The 18947-nt window shown below is 37.3% G+C and overlaps 1 protein-coding gene and 1 long non-coding RNA gene across 2 annotated transcripts in view; one reads left to right on the top strand and one right to left on the bottom strand.

Moving 5' to 3' along the window:
• Nucleotides 1-1535, top strand: part of igsf9bb (immunoglobulin superfamily, member 9Bb) — a gene marked incomplete at its 3' end in the record, with an annotated part of 124642 nt that extends 123107 nt beyond the window's left edge. Inside the window, exons 20-21 of the mRNA XM_080780775.1 lie at nucleotides 739-866; nucleotides 1318-1535. Coding sequence (XP_080636901.1) covers nucleotides 739-866; nucleotides 1318-1535 — 346 coding nt within the window. The remainder of the gene's footprint in view (nucleotides 1-738; nucleotides 867-1317) is intronic.
• The window catches only part of LOC308327387, a 287480-nt gene that overhangs the window by 245950 nt on the left and 22583 nt on the right, over nucleotides 1-18947 (bottom strand). The gene's annotated exons all lie outside the window — the stretch shown is intronic.

The raw sequence follows: 18947 nt of genomic DNA, 5'->3' as shown, positions 1-18947 counted from the left end.
GTGCTACAGTACTTTACAATATTGGTTATGTCAAATTGTTAATGTAGAAATAATTATAGTTTTATCCCTGGTGGTTATCAACACATTTAAGAAACTTTACAAGCTATCTGGATTTTTTTGTACTGTATGGTCTTTTGAGAAATGGTGCTGGAATTCAAAGTACAACTCCTGAGGTCTCACATGGCAGTGGTGGACACTGGACAGTAACCAACCATGTTTTGACTATCTGTACTTGAGTTGCTTATTTGTATTTTTAAATAGCCTATGTATGACTTTCACTCCACTACATTTCAAAGACAAATATTGCATTTTGAAATCCACTACATTTCTAGGAGAGGGAAAAAGTACATAGGAAAATAGCCGATCTACAGTACAAGCTCTAAGTACTTAGAGAGTCTAAGTACTTTTAAAAGCAAGTACCGGTATACTCCTGTACTTTAACAAGTACAAATTTGACATGGCAACTTTTAAGAGCAATATTTGACCTAGAAGTATAGATCTATAATTATACTCTATGACTCGAGAACTTTGTTTGAGTACTTTTGTCCACCACTGCCCATCAGTAATGTCCGTCCCTTCTGGCTTAGCACAACCAGCGTTCTGTTGAGATGGTGTGGGTCTTGAATGTGGTGCTATTCTGTTTTTGTGGACAGACAGACAGACAGACGGGTCCACTTGGATGTGTGTGACCCAGGGTTACCTGTTTTTTTCCTCTCTCTTTTTTTTCTCTCTGTTCAGAAAACGTCGAGGTGTGCCGAGTGCCCTTTCAGGGTCTGAGAGGATTGATGCACTGAGATACCAACGTATAAAAAAGGCCAAGAAGATGATGTTGAACAACAATAATTCCAAGTCCAGAAGGAAATCGGGTAAGAAGCATAAACTGTTGCTTTCGCCAAGTGTTTACTTATACCGGTAGGCTACAAGTGAAATATTTTTCATTTCCATTTTTTTCATTTTTTTGTTTTTCTTTTAGCTTTAATGACCTCAATTACACCCCGGAAAACTGCATTTTGAACATTCAGTGGATTTTCTGTGGTCTGGAGTTTTCTCCGGGGTTTGGAAGCCTTTTGAGCTGCAATGAAAACAGGCAAAACAGTGACATCTGTAACATCCCAGTGACATATATGGGATTTGCAGGCTGTGACATCACAAACAGCAGGAAAATCAGAGCACTCGTTTGAGCCAGAAAACCCCCAGACCACAGAAAATCTACTGAATGTTAAAAGTTCCGTTTTTCTTTGGGTGCAGAAAAAGAAAAACTTTTTTAATAAGTGCTTATCTGACCTAATACTGTACCTCTTGCTATCCCTCCCCCAGGTGTCTCCATCTCTCAGACCCAGGAGGCATACACCTCTCAGGTACTCCAGCCGGAAGAAGCTCTCTACCTCCGCAAGAAGAAGAAATGGCCGCCCATCCGCCAGGACCCGTATGCCCGCTTTTCTGCTCTGCTGTACCGCCGTCCACCGCAGGAGGACCAGAAGGCAATTTTGGCCTGCATGGACAACATAGACCTAGACCATGCCACCCTCCTCTGAAAAAAAGCCCTTCGGAATTAAGGGTGCGTTCGGAAATGCGCCCTGAACGCACTGGTGTGCTCTCTTGTCGTTCGTTTTATTCAGTGCACTCGGTGCGTTGTCGTTCGAAAAGCCAGTGCGCGCTGGCGCACCGGGTGTGCCGAGTGCCCGCACTGAGCGACCCTAACCCTGAAGCTGGGGTTTGTTCCGGTGTCGGCGGTGTGAATACGTCACAGCTGTGGTCGTTCGTAAATAAGGCACACTGTGACGTCACCCGCCCACCACATTCAACAAACTGACCACATTCCGAATTTCCGAACGCACCCTAAGTCACCTACATGTGACAAACCCTGCTCTAAAATGCCACTATAGTTACATCCCGTTCAGACCAACAACAACCCTTACACCCTCAATTTAAAATGTTTGCAATTCAATACGATCAAACGGGAATACTGCTGAGTTTCAGCATCGGAATATATGTTGTTCCTATGTCCTTGGAGACATGCAGTCAATATTAGTGAACATTGTCTAAAGTATTCAATGGTCAAATACAAAAGTGAAACTATTGTTGTAATGTACACCCATCCCACGGCAATATGCATGCCAACATGCAGATTTGGAAAAGATGGACACAATGTCTGTGACTCATACTGTAGGTGTCATCTAAAATCAAAACTTATTTGAGTTTAAAACACCAATTTTGAAGGTTTGTCTTCCCATTGATTTGAACATCACTTTCATAATATTGATTGGAACACCCGAGGTGATAAGAATATCATATAGCCACAAGTAGAGGAGTATTCCCCTTTAAATGTGTTTGAAGATCCGTATAGTAGATTTATAGGGATTTAAATCAACATTATAGCTGCCAGAGGTTTGCAAAGTTTTACTCCAGTGCAAAAACATTTATTGATAAAAGGAAAAAAAAAAAGAGGCAGTACTTCATTAATTAATCAACTCAACTTTCTTCAGGTTAATTTTTTAAATGTCGTTTTCATAATACCACAGTATTACTGTTCTCCCGTGGCTTTGCTTTATGCATTATGTTTCATGTGCTGAAGCCATTTCCATTTTCCTCAAGAAGCCCCGCGGGTCTCAGTTTACAGCACCTTCTAGAACTCCATAGTGGTCGCACACATTTCACCCGCTCCAACCAAGGGCCAGCAATATCCCTCCATCTATCTATCTGCCGATAAACTCTCCTCACATTATGGGTTTTTTCCACTATACTTATACTTACAATACCAAGTATACCTCAGAGCACAGGACACGAGACCATGCAACCACTTAGATCAGCCAGCAGAACTAAACTATACCCCCTTTTTATTTGTTACTATTATAATTAGCTATATCTATCAATGTATATAATATACATATATATTATATATAATATGCCTGCCGGTAGTATATAATAACTTATATAATTGCAATTTGCTCTTGTTTGTTTGATTACATGACTATTTCAAAGTGAATATTTGTCATAGGCATTACATCAAATGAAGTGGTAAAGTACAGTAAGTGGCCACAGATGCCACTGTTAATATCCATAAACACATAAATATCAGTCATGAGCGATGGAGATCAGCGCTTCTTGTGAAAGGGAAACAAGTTGAACAACTCATTATATGACCTAATGTCAGGCAATGTTCATTGGAATTACATTGCGTTATGCAGCGTTAGAATGACACTACATTTATGGCCCTATCTTACTATCTTGAACAACATTGTAAAATAGTTCTACTAGCTGTTCTACATCGACACGTTGTGAGCTTGTGTATCTCGGGCTATTTGAACTATTTTTAAACGTTTTTCAAAAGAGTATTAAATGGCAAATAAGTTTAGGGTTAAGGGGTGGCGTAAGATTATTGCACATAATATCTATTAAATGATTTATAGTTGCAGGAATTGTGATCCGATTAAAGCTATTTGAAAGTCTTTTGACGACAAGTCAAACAAAGACTGGAATCAAATTACGTTTGATTAATCCATTAATAAAATTACATTAATTACAGTTCAACAACTTGGAATTTAATTTGATCTCCCTGCACAGTAATAATATACTTGGTGTTCATTTAACTCCAAAAGAGCGGGCCCATGACAACCGAAAATCTATATTGCTCCCATTTCCATTTAGCTTGATTTAGCCATTTTCTCATCTATGACCTACACATGTTTGCACTGGAGCAAAACGTTAGACATTGCCATAGTCTTTATTTGTACACCTTTTTATATACTCTATAGTTCCTGTATGGTAGATCGTCTAGACGGCTCTGAATCCTATTCAGAAAGTTCTATAGTAATGCCAAAAATACAACCATTTTCTTGAAGTAATTAAACGACAAGCAAACTGAGAGCAGGATAGGATTTTGTGCCATAGTATATATAATAGTATTTTTTTCATACAAATGAGAGGGCCTATTTCGTTGAACAAAACAAAGGCTTTAGTCTGAATGGAGCTTCTTGTTGCTTGCTTATTTTCTTTTTTTTTTATTCTTATTATTCATATTTTTTTATCTGTAAAAGTAATTGCTTTTTTGGTCATTTCGTATATTCATAAGACACACAAATGCACATGCATGCACGCGCGCGCACTCTCTCTCTCTTACACACACACACACACACACACACACACACGTACGTACGTTTGAACTTCACAGTAAATGGCATACACAAAGTGACCCAATTAATCTGCCCACATATAGTCCATTGGGTCCAGTTGCATAATGTTTTGTTTACATTTTACTCAGTTACAAATATTTAGTAATTCAACTGAAGGTTTAATGTGTGCCGTGATTCCAATTGGGAAGGAAAGATGGCTAGTACGGTTATGCTTCGTTGGCAAGGCAGGGGCAGTACCATGGCATCTGCAGCGCACAAAAAGCTCAAATACTGTATATTGCACGATATATAGACATCTTCTAGTCTAGAACAAGTTACAGTTTAGAATCAGCCCGAAAAAGATCTATATATTATGTTTTTGTTGTTTATCTGTGTTCTCAAAAGGTGCTCATTTTTCTCTACGTGAGGTGTATTCACATGCATACAGTAACCTGTATATTAGACACATCTTGGGCTCATAATTATTATGAGGTCGGGATACGATCATTGTTTTTTGCTGATTTCTGAGGTGCTTTTTTTTGGAGCTGCCAGTGGTGCTTTAATTGTTAATCAATTGTTAATTGATTCTGGCTGGCATTGTGATTTGGGGCAACAGCTGTTGCAAATAAGACTTCTCTTATCACGTGTGTGACGACATTTAACTCGCCGAGGACCCACTTTATTTCTAAAACTGTACTTTGTGGAAACTGTCTGCACTCACAAGGTGAATTATCTTTGCATTTTTTAATTTTCTTAATTAATAATAATAATAATAAATCACCGTGTGAGTGTGGACTGTTTCTATAGAACTGAGAGTCTGCACCCGTCTGTCCCTCTCTTAATCTGTTGGCACTTGGCAGTAGCTCGGGACTTCTGTCCACTAGTATTTAGATAAAACTGCAATTACACACCCTAAACTGGAGGTAATAAGGAAATTGGCATGCATTTGGTCAAGGCTCAGCACCGTATATGCGAGTGATGTGGAAAAGCATTGATATAGAGTTCACACATTACCTTAAATAAAATAGCCGCCTTATAGAGTCTCTAGAGTCTAGCTCAATGTCTCTGAACAACATACAGTACAGTACACGTATTGCTTAGATGGAATGAGAAAGGAATGAACAAATTACACACAACATACAATCTCCACAAAGGGATAAAATACATTATATACCCACTTAGCTATTCTATTTTAGACTAGTAAGTTTGACCCCAAAAAAAAGTATCAATAAAGAGAGACATTTCTTCAGTGGTGCATTAATTGAATTCTGATTTAGACTTTAGGTCATTTGACTGTGTCCCATGCCAAAGATTGAGCTTGTACAGTATAGATCTGCTATTTTCTGGCACCGGACACCATCATAACATGGACTGTAAATGAGGCATAAATGAATAGGCCTATACTGTAGAACAGAAGTCCAATAGCAGCCTGTCAAAGTGCACCAAAACAAAACTCTATATAAACAAATGTCAACTTCATATACGCCTTAATACACATTTACTGTATTCCAGGATATTACATTTTGTTTGACATGAATGACTGAAATGTAGTTGCTCGTAGAAAGATTAAAAGGAGTTTAAAATGTGCTATATAGAGAGATCGACTCAAAGGGATGTGTTATGACGACAACATCATCAGGTTTCGTTTGTTGATGACATGATTTCGGGCTCCATTTTCGTCACCGCTAAACCCCTTATCCCTAAACTTCTTTGCCTTTTTTTTTTTACTATTTTTAAAAACATTTTTGAATAGCCAATCTACATTGACATGTTGTAGGCTTGTAGGCCATTTTAACTATTCAAAAATGTTTTGCAAAATAGCAAAAAGTAAAGTTTAGGGATATGGGGTTTAGACGAAAATGGAGCCCATATAGGGATTAGAGTGGTGGTGCATAATGTTTTCACATGTGGGTTTTTAGCCTAGTCAACTGTGGCGAAAATAACTGATTGTCCAAAACTGATTGTCATTCACAATCACACCTGAGGTTTTTTTTTATTTGTGGGAAAATGAAAGTGAGTATACGTACAGTGGAAAGCAGTTTTAACAGTTGCATTTACATTAGAAGGCTTTACATAGAAATTATAACAGTAGACTGATTGATTCTAACAATAATCTATTGCCAATGTCATATAAGAACAAAAAGACAATCTCCTAAGAACAAACTATTTCGGTGAAATCCCCGAACTTTCCCTTTTAAGGTGTTCAAAACAGTAAGACATTAAAACATGTCATACACATATTTTAAAACATTAGACATACAATTTCTTTCTTGCTGCTTTTCATTATAAATGAGGCAATGATGTTACATGCTTGTGCAACCTGTCCACGAGGAACTATAAGAAACTCTCTTAATGTATCTGTTTTGGGTCCTTTCAATAAATTCAGGACTCCCAAATATGTCACATTCAAAGAAAAGTAGTAATGATAGAAACAGCAGATGGCCCACAATACATTAAACATTCTACAATGAAATTTAGACATATAATCAATGAATATATTGTACAATGTATAATAAGAAATGGCTTATTTTATATAGAAATCGATCAATATATGCATGCAGTTTTATAACAATATGAGATATATTCTAATATTTTATTTCAATATTTAAAAGATAATTTGTATCCATAGGCCCTTCCAGTGACCATTTTCAGAAAAATAAATAAATATATATATATATATTTTCCAAATTAAAGTGTGGACACATTTAAAGGGATATTTCACTTTCAAAATAACTTTTGGTCATTACATCATCTACTCCAGAGGTTCCCAACCACTGGTACTACCACTAGTGGTACTTGAGCCCCCTCTGGTGGTACACAGAGGTGTCGCCCCAAAAAAGAAGACAAAAATCACACCTGTGTGAAGTGAGTGTAGACAATGAGGCAGATTTACACATGTTTACCTATAACTGCGCCCATCTGTGTGAAACGTTGCATGCACACTCCCTGTAGAGGCCAAGGAAAAACCTTGAACCTGCATTTTTCCACATCTGCCTTTTATAGCGCCACCAGGAGGCCGACTTTTGCAAAACACATTTGTTGTTATTACTCCTCCAGATTCTGTCCAAAAATCCCGCAAATCCTTTCACAGTATCTCTATAGTCATGTGCATAAGATGGTTCTGTCCGATATTTAATATCCCATTTAATTGGCTAACATTGGCTTACAAGGTTCGCAGGATTGGCCCGTTTTAAACAAACACCCTCAAATCATAAACACAGCGTGCAATTTACGCAATTATTTTCATGCACTTTCCTATAACTAAAAAAATACATCGCATGGATGCACCTGTGGATGTATCCTCAGTGATGTATCCTGAGGTCAACCAAGGTTAATTAAATAAGGTTAGGAAGCGAAGACCATACCATGGACTCCATGTTGCTCCCTGGAAGGAAAGAAACATGCGCAATTGAGACCAAGCAAGCTGAACGCGGAAGTGTTGGCTGCATATAGCCCACTGTGCATGTTTCTTTACTTCCAGGGAGCAACATGGAGTCCACCGTACGGTACGTCTTCGCTTCCTAACCTTATTTAATTAACCTTGAGGTCAACGGGGTTTCGGGTCTACCAACATCATACCCCTCATTCAGGCGACGCAGCCGGGGGTTGATCAAATCCCGACTTACGTCCCAGTGACCAAAAGTTTTTTCGAAAGTGAAATATCCCTAAAATAATAATAATAATAATAGAAATGTTCGAAGGTTAAAATCTGATAAACATGATAAACTGTATTGGAGTGAAGAGGACAAAAACAAAATCTTTTGAGCTCAGTGGAACCTTTTTGCAGCCTATTGCAACATGGATTTTGTTTTCGCATAATGTTTTGAGCAGACTGTTGAGAGAATGAATGCTACAGTATGAAAGCTTCTTCGACTTTTATATGAAGACACAAAGTTTAGTGGATCACCAAATCTGATCAAGTGACAAGACATTTCCTAAAACCCGTGAAAAGATTTCCGTAAACCCCGATTCTATGATATGAGTGAGATGTTACCAAAAGTGATACACTGAAACAAGAATTTGAACCAGGCTAAAATCTGTAATCACCAGTGGTGGAAAGTAACTAAGTACTTTTACTTAAGTACTGTACTTAAGTACAATTTTGAGTTATTTGTACTTTACTTGAGTATTTCCAATTTACAGTACTTTTACTTCCACTACATCTCAGAGCCAAATTTTGTACTTTTACTTCAGTACAATTATTTGGAAACTTAATGTAGCCGGCTGGAATTGAGCCTTTGGGGCCACCGTAGACTGGCTGCCCTGCCACTTCCTTGTCAATCAGTGGTGACTATTTAAAGGCCCTGCAGTCTAACACAGGTTTCTTGGTGTTTGCTGTGGGTCCTGCAGAGATCATGTCTTAATTGTGTTTTATCTGTCCCTGCCTTGGTGAGTAACCTGATGGATAGATGTTATTTAGATTGTACTAAAAAAGTGTTTTCTAATTAAGTACTTTTATTATTTGTTACTATACTATACCCAGTGTGAGTTCATGTGCCTGGAAGCGATGAGCTCATGTGCCAGAGGGGCCGATGTGAATGAACACAGACTCAAATAGATGTCACCACTGATTGACAAGGAAGTGGCAGGGCAGCCAGTCTACGGTGGCCCCAAAGGCTCAATTCCAGCCGGCTACATTTAGTTACTAGTTACTTTGGCGATTTGAAAATAGCAGATCTACAAGCTCACAATGCGTCGCAACGCATTGTGAGCTTGTACATCTGCTATTTTCAATAGACTTTGTACACATTTTGAACTTGTGAAATGGGACATTCTGCACAATGAGTACTTTTAGTGCATTTTGATGCCGATACTTTTGTACTTTTACTCAAGTACATTTTCAATTCCGTACTTTTACTTGTAGTTCTAAATTGCAGTATTGGTACTTTTACTTTTTTCCACCATTGGTAATCACCAAGGGCTTTAATGAGACTTAAATATCCATACATGAGGCCAAGGGCATTGGAGTCGAATGGATCATATTGGTACAAAGGTCTAAAACACAAACCTGACAGAAATGTACTGTATACCTCGTTAGCCTGATTGATACTCCATCATACCACCGTGTTGCTGGGCGGACATAGCTGATTGTCAACCAAAAAATGTGTCTTGACTTGACGGTCCTTGAAGAAACACAAAGGCTTTAATGTTGCTACTTAGAAATCTGTACTTGTACATAGTGTATAGTGAAAGGCATTATTATTTGCATGGTTAAAAACGTTTGAATGCTATTGAGAAACGAGGAATGCCACTACAATGTTTGTGCGTGTGGAAAGCAACAATGTGAGGGGAGAGTTTAGATCTGTTAAATCACAACATTTATTAGGTCATTACAAATCACCAATAAACTAGTTCTGTTCATTTTTAAGGAAGGCAATGAATACATTATTTGTTGCTGAAACAGCCCTCATAATATCTAAGGATATAAAGTGATTATGTTAACAATTCAGAAAATAACACCTGTCTACACTACAGTATAAACAATATTACCTACTAGAAAAGTGAAATCATTTGAATATTCACTAATTTGATATTGAACATGGCATTATTAAAGTGGAAATATTCACCTACGGAACATAAATATGACATTGCGATACATTAAGTGTGACTGTTCTAACTTCCATTTTCTCTGTGCGTGTTTGAGAATGTGCATAGTTTTGCTACAGAGAATTGAGACACAATAAAAGCACATAATGTATGACGCAGTCAGAGTATAATGCGTTTGAAACTGTTACATTGATCTTTATTTTTTAAGGATATCATTTGGCCGGTCAAACTACATTCTTCCTTTTTGTGATGTTTTCCAAATTAGATTTGTACTGTATAGCTAAATTACCTTCCATAATTTCTCAGTGAAACGGAAATTGTCTAGAATAATATGCAATTTGTTGTCAAAGTAAAACGTTACATTTTACTACAATATAATGTAGCCTATTGTATGCTTTAAATAATAGTTGTGTACTCGAGGGAGTAGAAATGGTGATAGTTCAAACTATGATCAACATTGTGATTAAATGAACATGATGACTTAATGAAAATGGCCTCCAACAGCTTAGCAAGTTATGTTTGTGGTGTAAGAAGAAACAGGACCTGAAAATGATGATTCTAATTTTCTTTTTTTGAAGAAAATCACAGTACTGACTTGAGCTGAGTGTAGATTTTGATTCATACTCTATGACTTGCTCTGCTTCAACATAAGATAGCCGAAATGAAGACATGTCGTTTTCCCATTAGTTTTATAGCGAGTATGTTGTCAGCAGTGGTGGAAAAAGTACAAAAATATTTTACTTAAGTAAAATACTGATTCTCTACTTGAAAATTACTTAAGTAAAAGTACAAAGTGCCCATTAAGAAAGTTACTTAAGTAAAAGTATAAAAGTACCTCAAATAAAATGTACTTAAGTACAAAAATTTACCCGGCGTAAAATGTACTTAAGTATAAAAGTAAAAATTACAAAGTACAAGTACAAAGTACAAAATACAAAATTATTTTCAAAATGAATACAAAGAAATGAATTTCCAAAATTGTCATCCTGTCAAAAGTGGCTTTATTCCAAAAAATACTGAAAATACAGAACCCCCAACAGCATACATCGTGTTGGGAACTTTTAGGAACTATAGTTCAGTTCACAGTTCAACATTTTTAAAATGAACTAGTTCCGTTCATAGTTCATCATTCCAAATTTTGAAAAATGAACTATTATAGTTCTTTTTCGTTATTTTTTTGCTTTAATTTTTATATATTTTTTACATTTTACAAAAATTGCTCTTTTGCAATGTGAAATGCCACCGAATTATTTTTCCTTCTCTATATGGGCTTTTGTATGCTTTTATTGTGAAGGCAAAAGTTTCTGAACGTTCTCAGAGCCTGCATCTCCGCATGCTGGGGTTGGCTGATCTACAAGCTCACAACGTGTCCGGACGCGACGAGTTGTGAGCTTGTATATCAGCTATTTTCAGCACGGAACACTTTGTACGGCGAAGAATAAATTTGGCATCACTGCGCTTCATTCACTGTGGAAGAGAGATGTCTTTTGTTGGCCGTTCGTGGCGATATTATGGACACGTACCTCCTCGAAGCGATAATAACCAACTAAGCTATTGGAAGCTATTTTTCGTGGCACATTATGTGTGTACAACAACAAGTTCCCTCAGTGTTTGTGTTAGGAGTTGGGACAGTGTCTGCTGTCTGTCAGCGTGCAAGATGCGCGCTCCAGTGACGGCTGAGAAAGATTAGTTAATTTGTGTCGGATAGGGACTTATTGGTTGGTTTTCCGCTAAATATTAAGGCATGTTTAATGCATCCATGTTGAATGCGTGTGACAAAACAACACAGTGTGTGCGTCTTGCCGTCTTCAAAGCAGGCCAGGCAGCAGAACACAACTCCGCCCCCTATTATCTGAGAGCGGAGCAGCCCTGTTCAATTCTCAACTGCGCATTCCTCCAGTAAGACAAATATAAGATTTTATTATTTAATTTGTAGCGAGTAACGAGGTGTCCGATTTTAAATATAGCGCATTAAAAGTACGATTTTTTCCTTGTAAATGTAACGAAGTAAAAGTAAAAATACAGCAAAAGAAAAGTAGTCAATAAAAGTACAAATTCTCCAAACTTGTACTTAAGTACAGTAACGAAGTAATTGTACTTCGTTATTTTCCACCACTGGTTGTCAGCCATTGGGATCTTGATGTTGAACAAAATGTTATTACATAGTTGAAAGATAAGAATGTATGGTACACAGACAGTACATGCACGCACACCGCACACAATTAAGTGACGTGTGTGTGTGTGTGTGTGTGTGTGTGTGTGTGTGTGTGTGTGTGTGTGTGTGTGTGTGTGTGTGTGTGTGTGTGTGTGTGTGTACACGTTTCTTCCCTGGGGATTAGGGTTAGCTGACTATAATTTAAAGAGTAAAACAAATTACACTACAATATAATGTATTGTATGCTTTAATCACATGAAATACCTGTAAATTGTTATACCTGTGCATGAATTGGTGATTAGAATTGCCTCAGTGATTATAGGAATTCTTGGGAAGTAATTCGAAAGAAAGAAAGAAAGAAAGGCAAGACAGAAAGATTAACCATCACTTTAAGATCTTTTAGACTGCCAGGCACTTTTCTGATTCAGGACTTCACTGGAAAGAAACACAGTCAAATCCTCAGTGTTAATCAACTCTCTGAGTTCAATTAACACTCAGAATGTTGTATTGTAGGAGCACCTCTTTGTAAATCCTGAGATTCCTGACCTGATCATGACTATACAGTATATTCTAAATCGTATAGAAATTTAAAATAAACGACAGACGTATGTATAGTGGCAGTCCAAACAGAATGAAAGAAGGTATAGGATGTCCACACACACCGTTCTTAAGGTCCCAGTAGTATTTTATTCATAGTCCAAACAGAATGACCACAAAGCAAGGCATCTTCTCTTTGAATAAACCTGGCATCAGGATGAGATGTTTCAGCAAATTCTTTAACATCTCATCACAAATACTTTCACGAACCACGTTAATTCAAAGTCCCTCAAAAAGACATTATGCTGTCTTTGAAATGTTATAGCCTTCAACATGCAGGGGGTCAATACAGTGTAGTGAGTGAGTGCATCCGATGTCGCAATGAATATATACTATCGTCGATAAACAAGACATGTTTGCCCCACCTCCAATATTGATATGTCTACACTTGAGTGCACAAGGACGCATTCGAGATTTCAGATACACAATGCAAATGTTTTGTCACAGAGTGTAAATAATATTTCAAATAAGCATACCTTATCATATATATTTTTTTGTATAAAAAAAATATATGATTCACACAAAGTATATTGAAGAATGAGTGAGTGAGTGAGTCAGTCAAGTATAGTGTATAGGGTCTGCTGACATACCACGTGCACCAGACCACTGTCTTTATGTGAGTGATGGAATTCTTCTAAGTACTAGAAATTCAAATTAGTTGAAGAACTTGTCAACTTGATATATTATAGATCAAATAAATATAGAAAAAAAAATATATATATATAATGTTATGCAGCCAAAATGGTTGATAGTATCTATATTTGGGGACAGTAACTTTTTTTTTCCAAGGAGTTATGCATCCATGTTGTTTTATTTTTATATCCATTTATTGCTTACACGGTAGCAATGCATAATCTTACACAAAGAAGAGAAATATGAAATATGAAGTCTATTTAAAGAAATGCCTCTGAGGCTTAAACCTTTAATGCAGCTCTGTATCGTTTCAAAAGAACGAAAAGAAATGACAGAAAATATATATAAAAGGTGCAAAGCTGTAACTGTATGTCTCACTAGTTTATAACTAAGAGAGACATACAGGGCTAATTCCTACTTGTTAATATCACAAGAACTTTGATATCAAAATACCTTTGTAGTGCGAATGACACACTGAATCAACAATGTTTAATTCATTATTGACATAGTTATTTGTCATTTATGTGTCATGATGTTGCAATACAAGCACTTGTTCTAGAGAATAGGGAGATAATTATTATTTTTGCTCATGTCATTTTCAAGAATGCTTTCATACTCATACTAATTATTGTTGTATCATTTGAAACCTTATAGTCTTACAGTTTTTTGTTTTTTTTAATATTTGTTTCACTTCAGTGCTACCTTGTAATTTATATAGCAGCCGAGCACATGGAAATAAATGTAATCTATATATTCATCTGGTCAACAGACCACAGTGCAAGTAGAAATTAACAACGTACAGTATAAATATGTATGTATTGGATACAGTGCTTCAAGATGCTGCTTTGAACTGATGTTATGGGGGTCCCAAACATTATTTTTATTTTATTTTTTGAAAGCATGAGCTGGTGAATATGATTCAAATGTATCTACATGTACATTGTTTGAGGTGTACCTTGCCTTTAGCTCGAAGTCGTTAGGGTTGAGCATGGCAGCAGCTGCTAAAAAGAATACTCCAGACTCGTTGCCATGACACCATACATTCTGACAACTGGTGCTATTTTCAATACATTTGTGGTGCTTTTTGTTAGAAATCTTCTTGCTTCAGACAAAATGTAGCTATACACAATCCTGTACTATACTGTAGGTTTGACCAACAGATAATATATGTGAGTAACAAATGATTCTATTTGGCTCATAATTTGGACTGACAGCGTCAAAAAGGGAAATTTATGAGCATACTAGTAATGATTGTGTGTAGAGGGTTATCGTCACTCTTCCGATGCTTCAGGGAATAAACTCAAAGTACTGACTTATTTTCTGAGTGTCTAATTTAAGAAAAACACATGGAAAAATAATATTTCATAGTGATTTCATTTCTATTTTGGTACTGGGCTCATTGAATCTTTACCTGGTGTTGCACAAACTCTTCCAGTGCTTGACAAGTCTAATGTATTGGTGGTGGCAAAGATACAGTACAGCTCAAATCTAATATGAAGTTACTGGTATAATGTAATTCAATGCATTTGGTGCCGAGTTAATGAAGGCTCTCAGTTATAATGCTCTCAGAAATACTGAATAATGAGAAATGTAATTCCCTTAATCATTTAAAGTCGTGTACAACAGAATCTATACACAGTAAAATCCAAAGAGTAAAATGTGTTACATTATAGAACTATGGATTTTATTATGTAGTGACACTAAACACACTTTAATGTTAACAAAATGTACATTAATTAAATGTACATTTCATTTTATTTTGCCACCCCATCTACAAGTGTATACTGTGTAGCTGCACGAAGTGTCACTGTTTGTTTGACTGTTGCTTCAACAGCCGTAATGAGAATTCCATCTATGTTTTCCAGTAACAAAGTAACACTAAATGCAATAGTGTGGAATCAACTGCACCAATTTCTGTCTCATCCCAATTATTTTGGTCTTCCTGAGGTTTCTCTTGGTTTGGTTTGAGTTGAGTAGACTCTGTCCCACACCGACAATAGCTTATCTGCAAGTTCACAGTCACTCACAATGCGATGGATATTGGGCTTAAAAATAAAAAAGGGGTACATGTATGTTCAGTTGTTCACTCACTGTTACATCTGTGGACAACTCAGTACCCCAGACTATTTTAAATCCAGATATTAACTATCCAGTTTTTATTTTCACCATCTTTCATGAGACAATGCTTATTATCATCAGACCCATGCTAAAAATACGAACTCTTAAAGCAACTAAAATACTAAATTGTCATTTTTTTTGTATCGCAGATGTCTTGGTATGCTTATTGTAGTTGTATACTCATAATGGTGTATATTACATCACATTTATTTATTAAAATGTTGATTGATGATTTTCTAAAAGGATTTTTATCGGTATTCATTGCTCTGATGCTCTCCGACCGTATTACTATTTTGGACAGACTGTTCTGGCTATATCAACTTAACACCAGTAAACACACACACATGCTGTGTGAAATAATGATTAGCATATTCAGACTTTTAATCAGAATATGCTTTATTAAGAGGGAGTAGGGAACCGTGAAGGACACTATACAGTGTATGTGTGTATGTGTGTGTGTGTGTGTGTGTGTGTGTGTGTGTGTGTGTGTGTGCGCGCGTGCACGTGCGTGCGTGTGTGTGTTTGCTTTCCTTTCCTTAGGGAAATTCCTAACAAAATACTCATGCATGAATACAGTGTTGAGCCCTGGTTAGCACGTTTAATAGTCATTCTTGATCAATTTAGTCAAGTTTTAGTTGACAAAAACTCAAGGTTTTAGTCCAATTTTACTCATTAGTTTTAGTCAAAAATAAATAAAAGAATGTCTATAAACCAATTAAATTAGGCACATCGTCATGTGTTACAACATTTTTCTGCTTGTTCAGAAAGCCTATACAAACAAACAAAACTTCATGACTGGTATTTTATTTTGTATTTATTTTTGACTTCAGATCTTATGGGCCAAAAAATGATATGAAATAAAGCCTACTGTGTATTTTTGATTTTATAACAAATGCCAGTCCGTACTATACCCTTGGGGAATGTTATACTAACAGCATAGGTATATGAAAAGCTATATTTACCCCATTTATTTCACTCAAATGACTCAGTACTCATTTATGGCCAATTATTGTGCAACCATCCGCGTGATTATAGCATTGCCTATAAGGTGGTTTTGGTCTCATATTAAGAGTCTTTTGGGCCACTTTAACGACTGATGTTTGCTTTGGGAGGGTAGTAGTACAAAGAGTTTGATTCAAGGCCTTTGTTTGAAAAACACCCTGACAGGCAGTTTTTCAGCAGGCAAGAAAAATAGCCTAGTCCTCAAGGAACCTGCTATCCTTGAAGAAACTCTCTCCCAGACTCAGCCTATTCATGCGACATTGTTGTGAAGAGACTGAATGGGAGTTAAAAACAGAATAGTTTATATTAGAAATAGAATTTAGCCAGGGCCTAATGAAAGACATCACTGGAGGGAGAACTGCATGGTCAAAAAGAATATATAGGCTACAATTATTGCTTTTTTTTAATGGCCAATACCAAATAGACTTCCCTAGACAAAAAAAATTAAAGATAATGTTGCTTCTCAAAACGCACGCACGCACGCACGCACACACACACACACACACACACACACACACACACACACAAACACACACACACACACACACAAACACACACACACACTTGAGGCTTGTCCTTGACGACAGCAGCAATAAAACACCTTGTGCTTGTTTAAAAGTTGCCCAGAATTATTCAATGGAAACAATGACGATGAATTCTAGTATCTGAGATTTGTGTTCACCAAGGGAAACCGGGGCATCTAAATGGGTAACAGCGTGACCCATTCTGTGCCAGCGGTATAAAATAAGATACGCTATATAAGTACCCTGTGTACTGAGAAGTAGACACCTAGTGCAGTGGTTCCCAAACTTTTCCATGTCAAGGACCCCCAAATTGACACTAATTAGCCCCGCGGACCCCCGTTTGAAAAGATATGCCAGGGACTTCCATGAGCGAAGCTTTTCACGGCTGTATAGCAGTGATTCTCAACCTGTTTAATTTCAAGGACCCCCCCCAGTTTGACATCAATGTTAATGTAACTCTCAGAGTGTACAAATGGAACGGGTCCATTTGGTTCCATTTGTACCCTCTCAGAGTTACAGACCCATAAGGATAAGGGGGCATTTGGTTCCATTTGTACACTCTCAGAGTTACAGACCCATAAGGGGCCATTTGGTTCCATTTGTACACTCTCAGAGTTACAGACCCATAAGGGGCCATTTGGTTCCAAACTATCATTTAGCTGGGTCCCCCCTGGAACTCCCTCAAGGACCCCTGGGGGTCCCCGGACTCCACTTTGGGAACCACTGACCTAGTGGACCTGGTATTAGAGGCAAAACAAAGTCACCTATAAATATTAGTGCAGGAAACAAAGCCCCAAACGTTGACTATATACCCCTCTCCGAGGTATAACAAAACGGGACAAAACATTTTCCTATCTTTAGGATATCCCCTTCATGAAATGGATTGTCCAGAGATTTACTTTTACTGCAAAAGGGTTTAAATGGATCCATGAAGTTACTCAGCACATTATAGGCAATAAAAAACGCCTATCTGAAAGAGATAGTTCCAAGAGAATTCTCTGTCATTTTTTACCTGCTGTTTGTTTTTTTAATCATACTTGCGCAAATTGTCTACGGGTAGTGTGCCTACACATCCCAGAACAATCAGAATGCCAATATTTTGTTCTATTGTGAATCAGCAGCCTTTTATATAAGGCCTTAAATAGGCGGAAATAGCAAAAAGTAAACGTTTCTGAGCAACATTCACTTGGAATTTTGGTCCTACTATTTATCAACAACATGTGACATTGTTTTTTCATTATCTTTACGATGTCCTCTTCATGAAATGGATGGTCAGACGTTTTACTTTTACTGCAAAAGTCATTAAATCCATACATGAAGTGATCCCTGCTGCAAAGAACGCAGGCCAAGTTATTGTGAAACATACTATTGGATATTTCTGAATTGAAATGGCACAAGGGACCCCCACAAAAAGACCACCCCAAAATGGTGCCCTTTTATGGGGTTTGGGCACCTTCCCCCTCAAGCAACCAGGATGCCAGTGTTTGGTTCTATTGTGAATAAGCAACCTTTTATATACTGCCACCCTTAGATCTATATGGAGCTGACCTGTTCTGACATTCTATATGTTGATCTGACCTCATCAGACCCAGTACACTCAAGACATGCTCCATATATGGCCAGTACATAATTCATTCCATATGTTGATCTTACCCCCCATGCCAAAGTGCCAGCGCTCACCCAGCAGTCACCCAGGTGGATGTGTGCATGCCACCTCGCCCTTTAGGATGTGGTCACTTGTCACCCTCAGGCGTCTTACTGGTTATAGGTGGAAATAGCTACTCATGTAATACTGCTCCTACTCTTCTATCAGGGGTACCTCGAAAGTCATGAAATGTATCCATGAGATTTGCAAATACAAATGCAGAAAAGTCAAGTTAATCCTGCTCCATTGTCCACCTACATTTTGGATTTATATATTTGCACATAATTGTCTACAGGTAGGACCCCAAGATATGTAAAAATAGGCTCCAATGCCCCTTTTACAGTTTTCTTTTCAAGACTTCTAAATGTTCTATAAATCCTGATCTATTATACTGTAAAATGCCTATACAAACTTAATAACAGGAAATATATTTACACTTCATGTTGAATCTAAGGATGTTGCTCAGGTAGACCTATGCCTCAAAACAGCTGGAATGACAAAATGGTAGTATACTCATCAATCAGCAGCTTATTCTCAATGTCATCTTGAGCATTGTATAAGGGACCTGACTGACTGGGGCCAAATTGGTTTCCATAAACTGGGTTTTACGATTT

This window comes from Protomyctophum bolini, assembly GCF_963924005.1.
Source record: "Protomyctophum bolini genome assembly, chromosome: 13".
Taxonomy (NCBI): Eukaryota; Metazoa; Chordata; class Actinopteri; order Myctophiformes; family Myctophidae; genus Protomyctophum; species Protomyctophum bolini.
The sequence above is the reverse complement of the archived record's forward strand: the minus strand, read 5'-3'. Positions and strand labels throughout refer to the sequence as shown.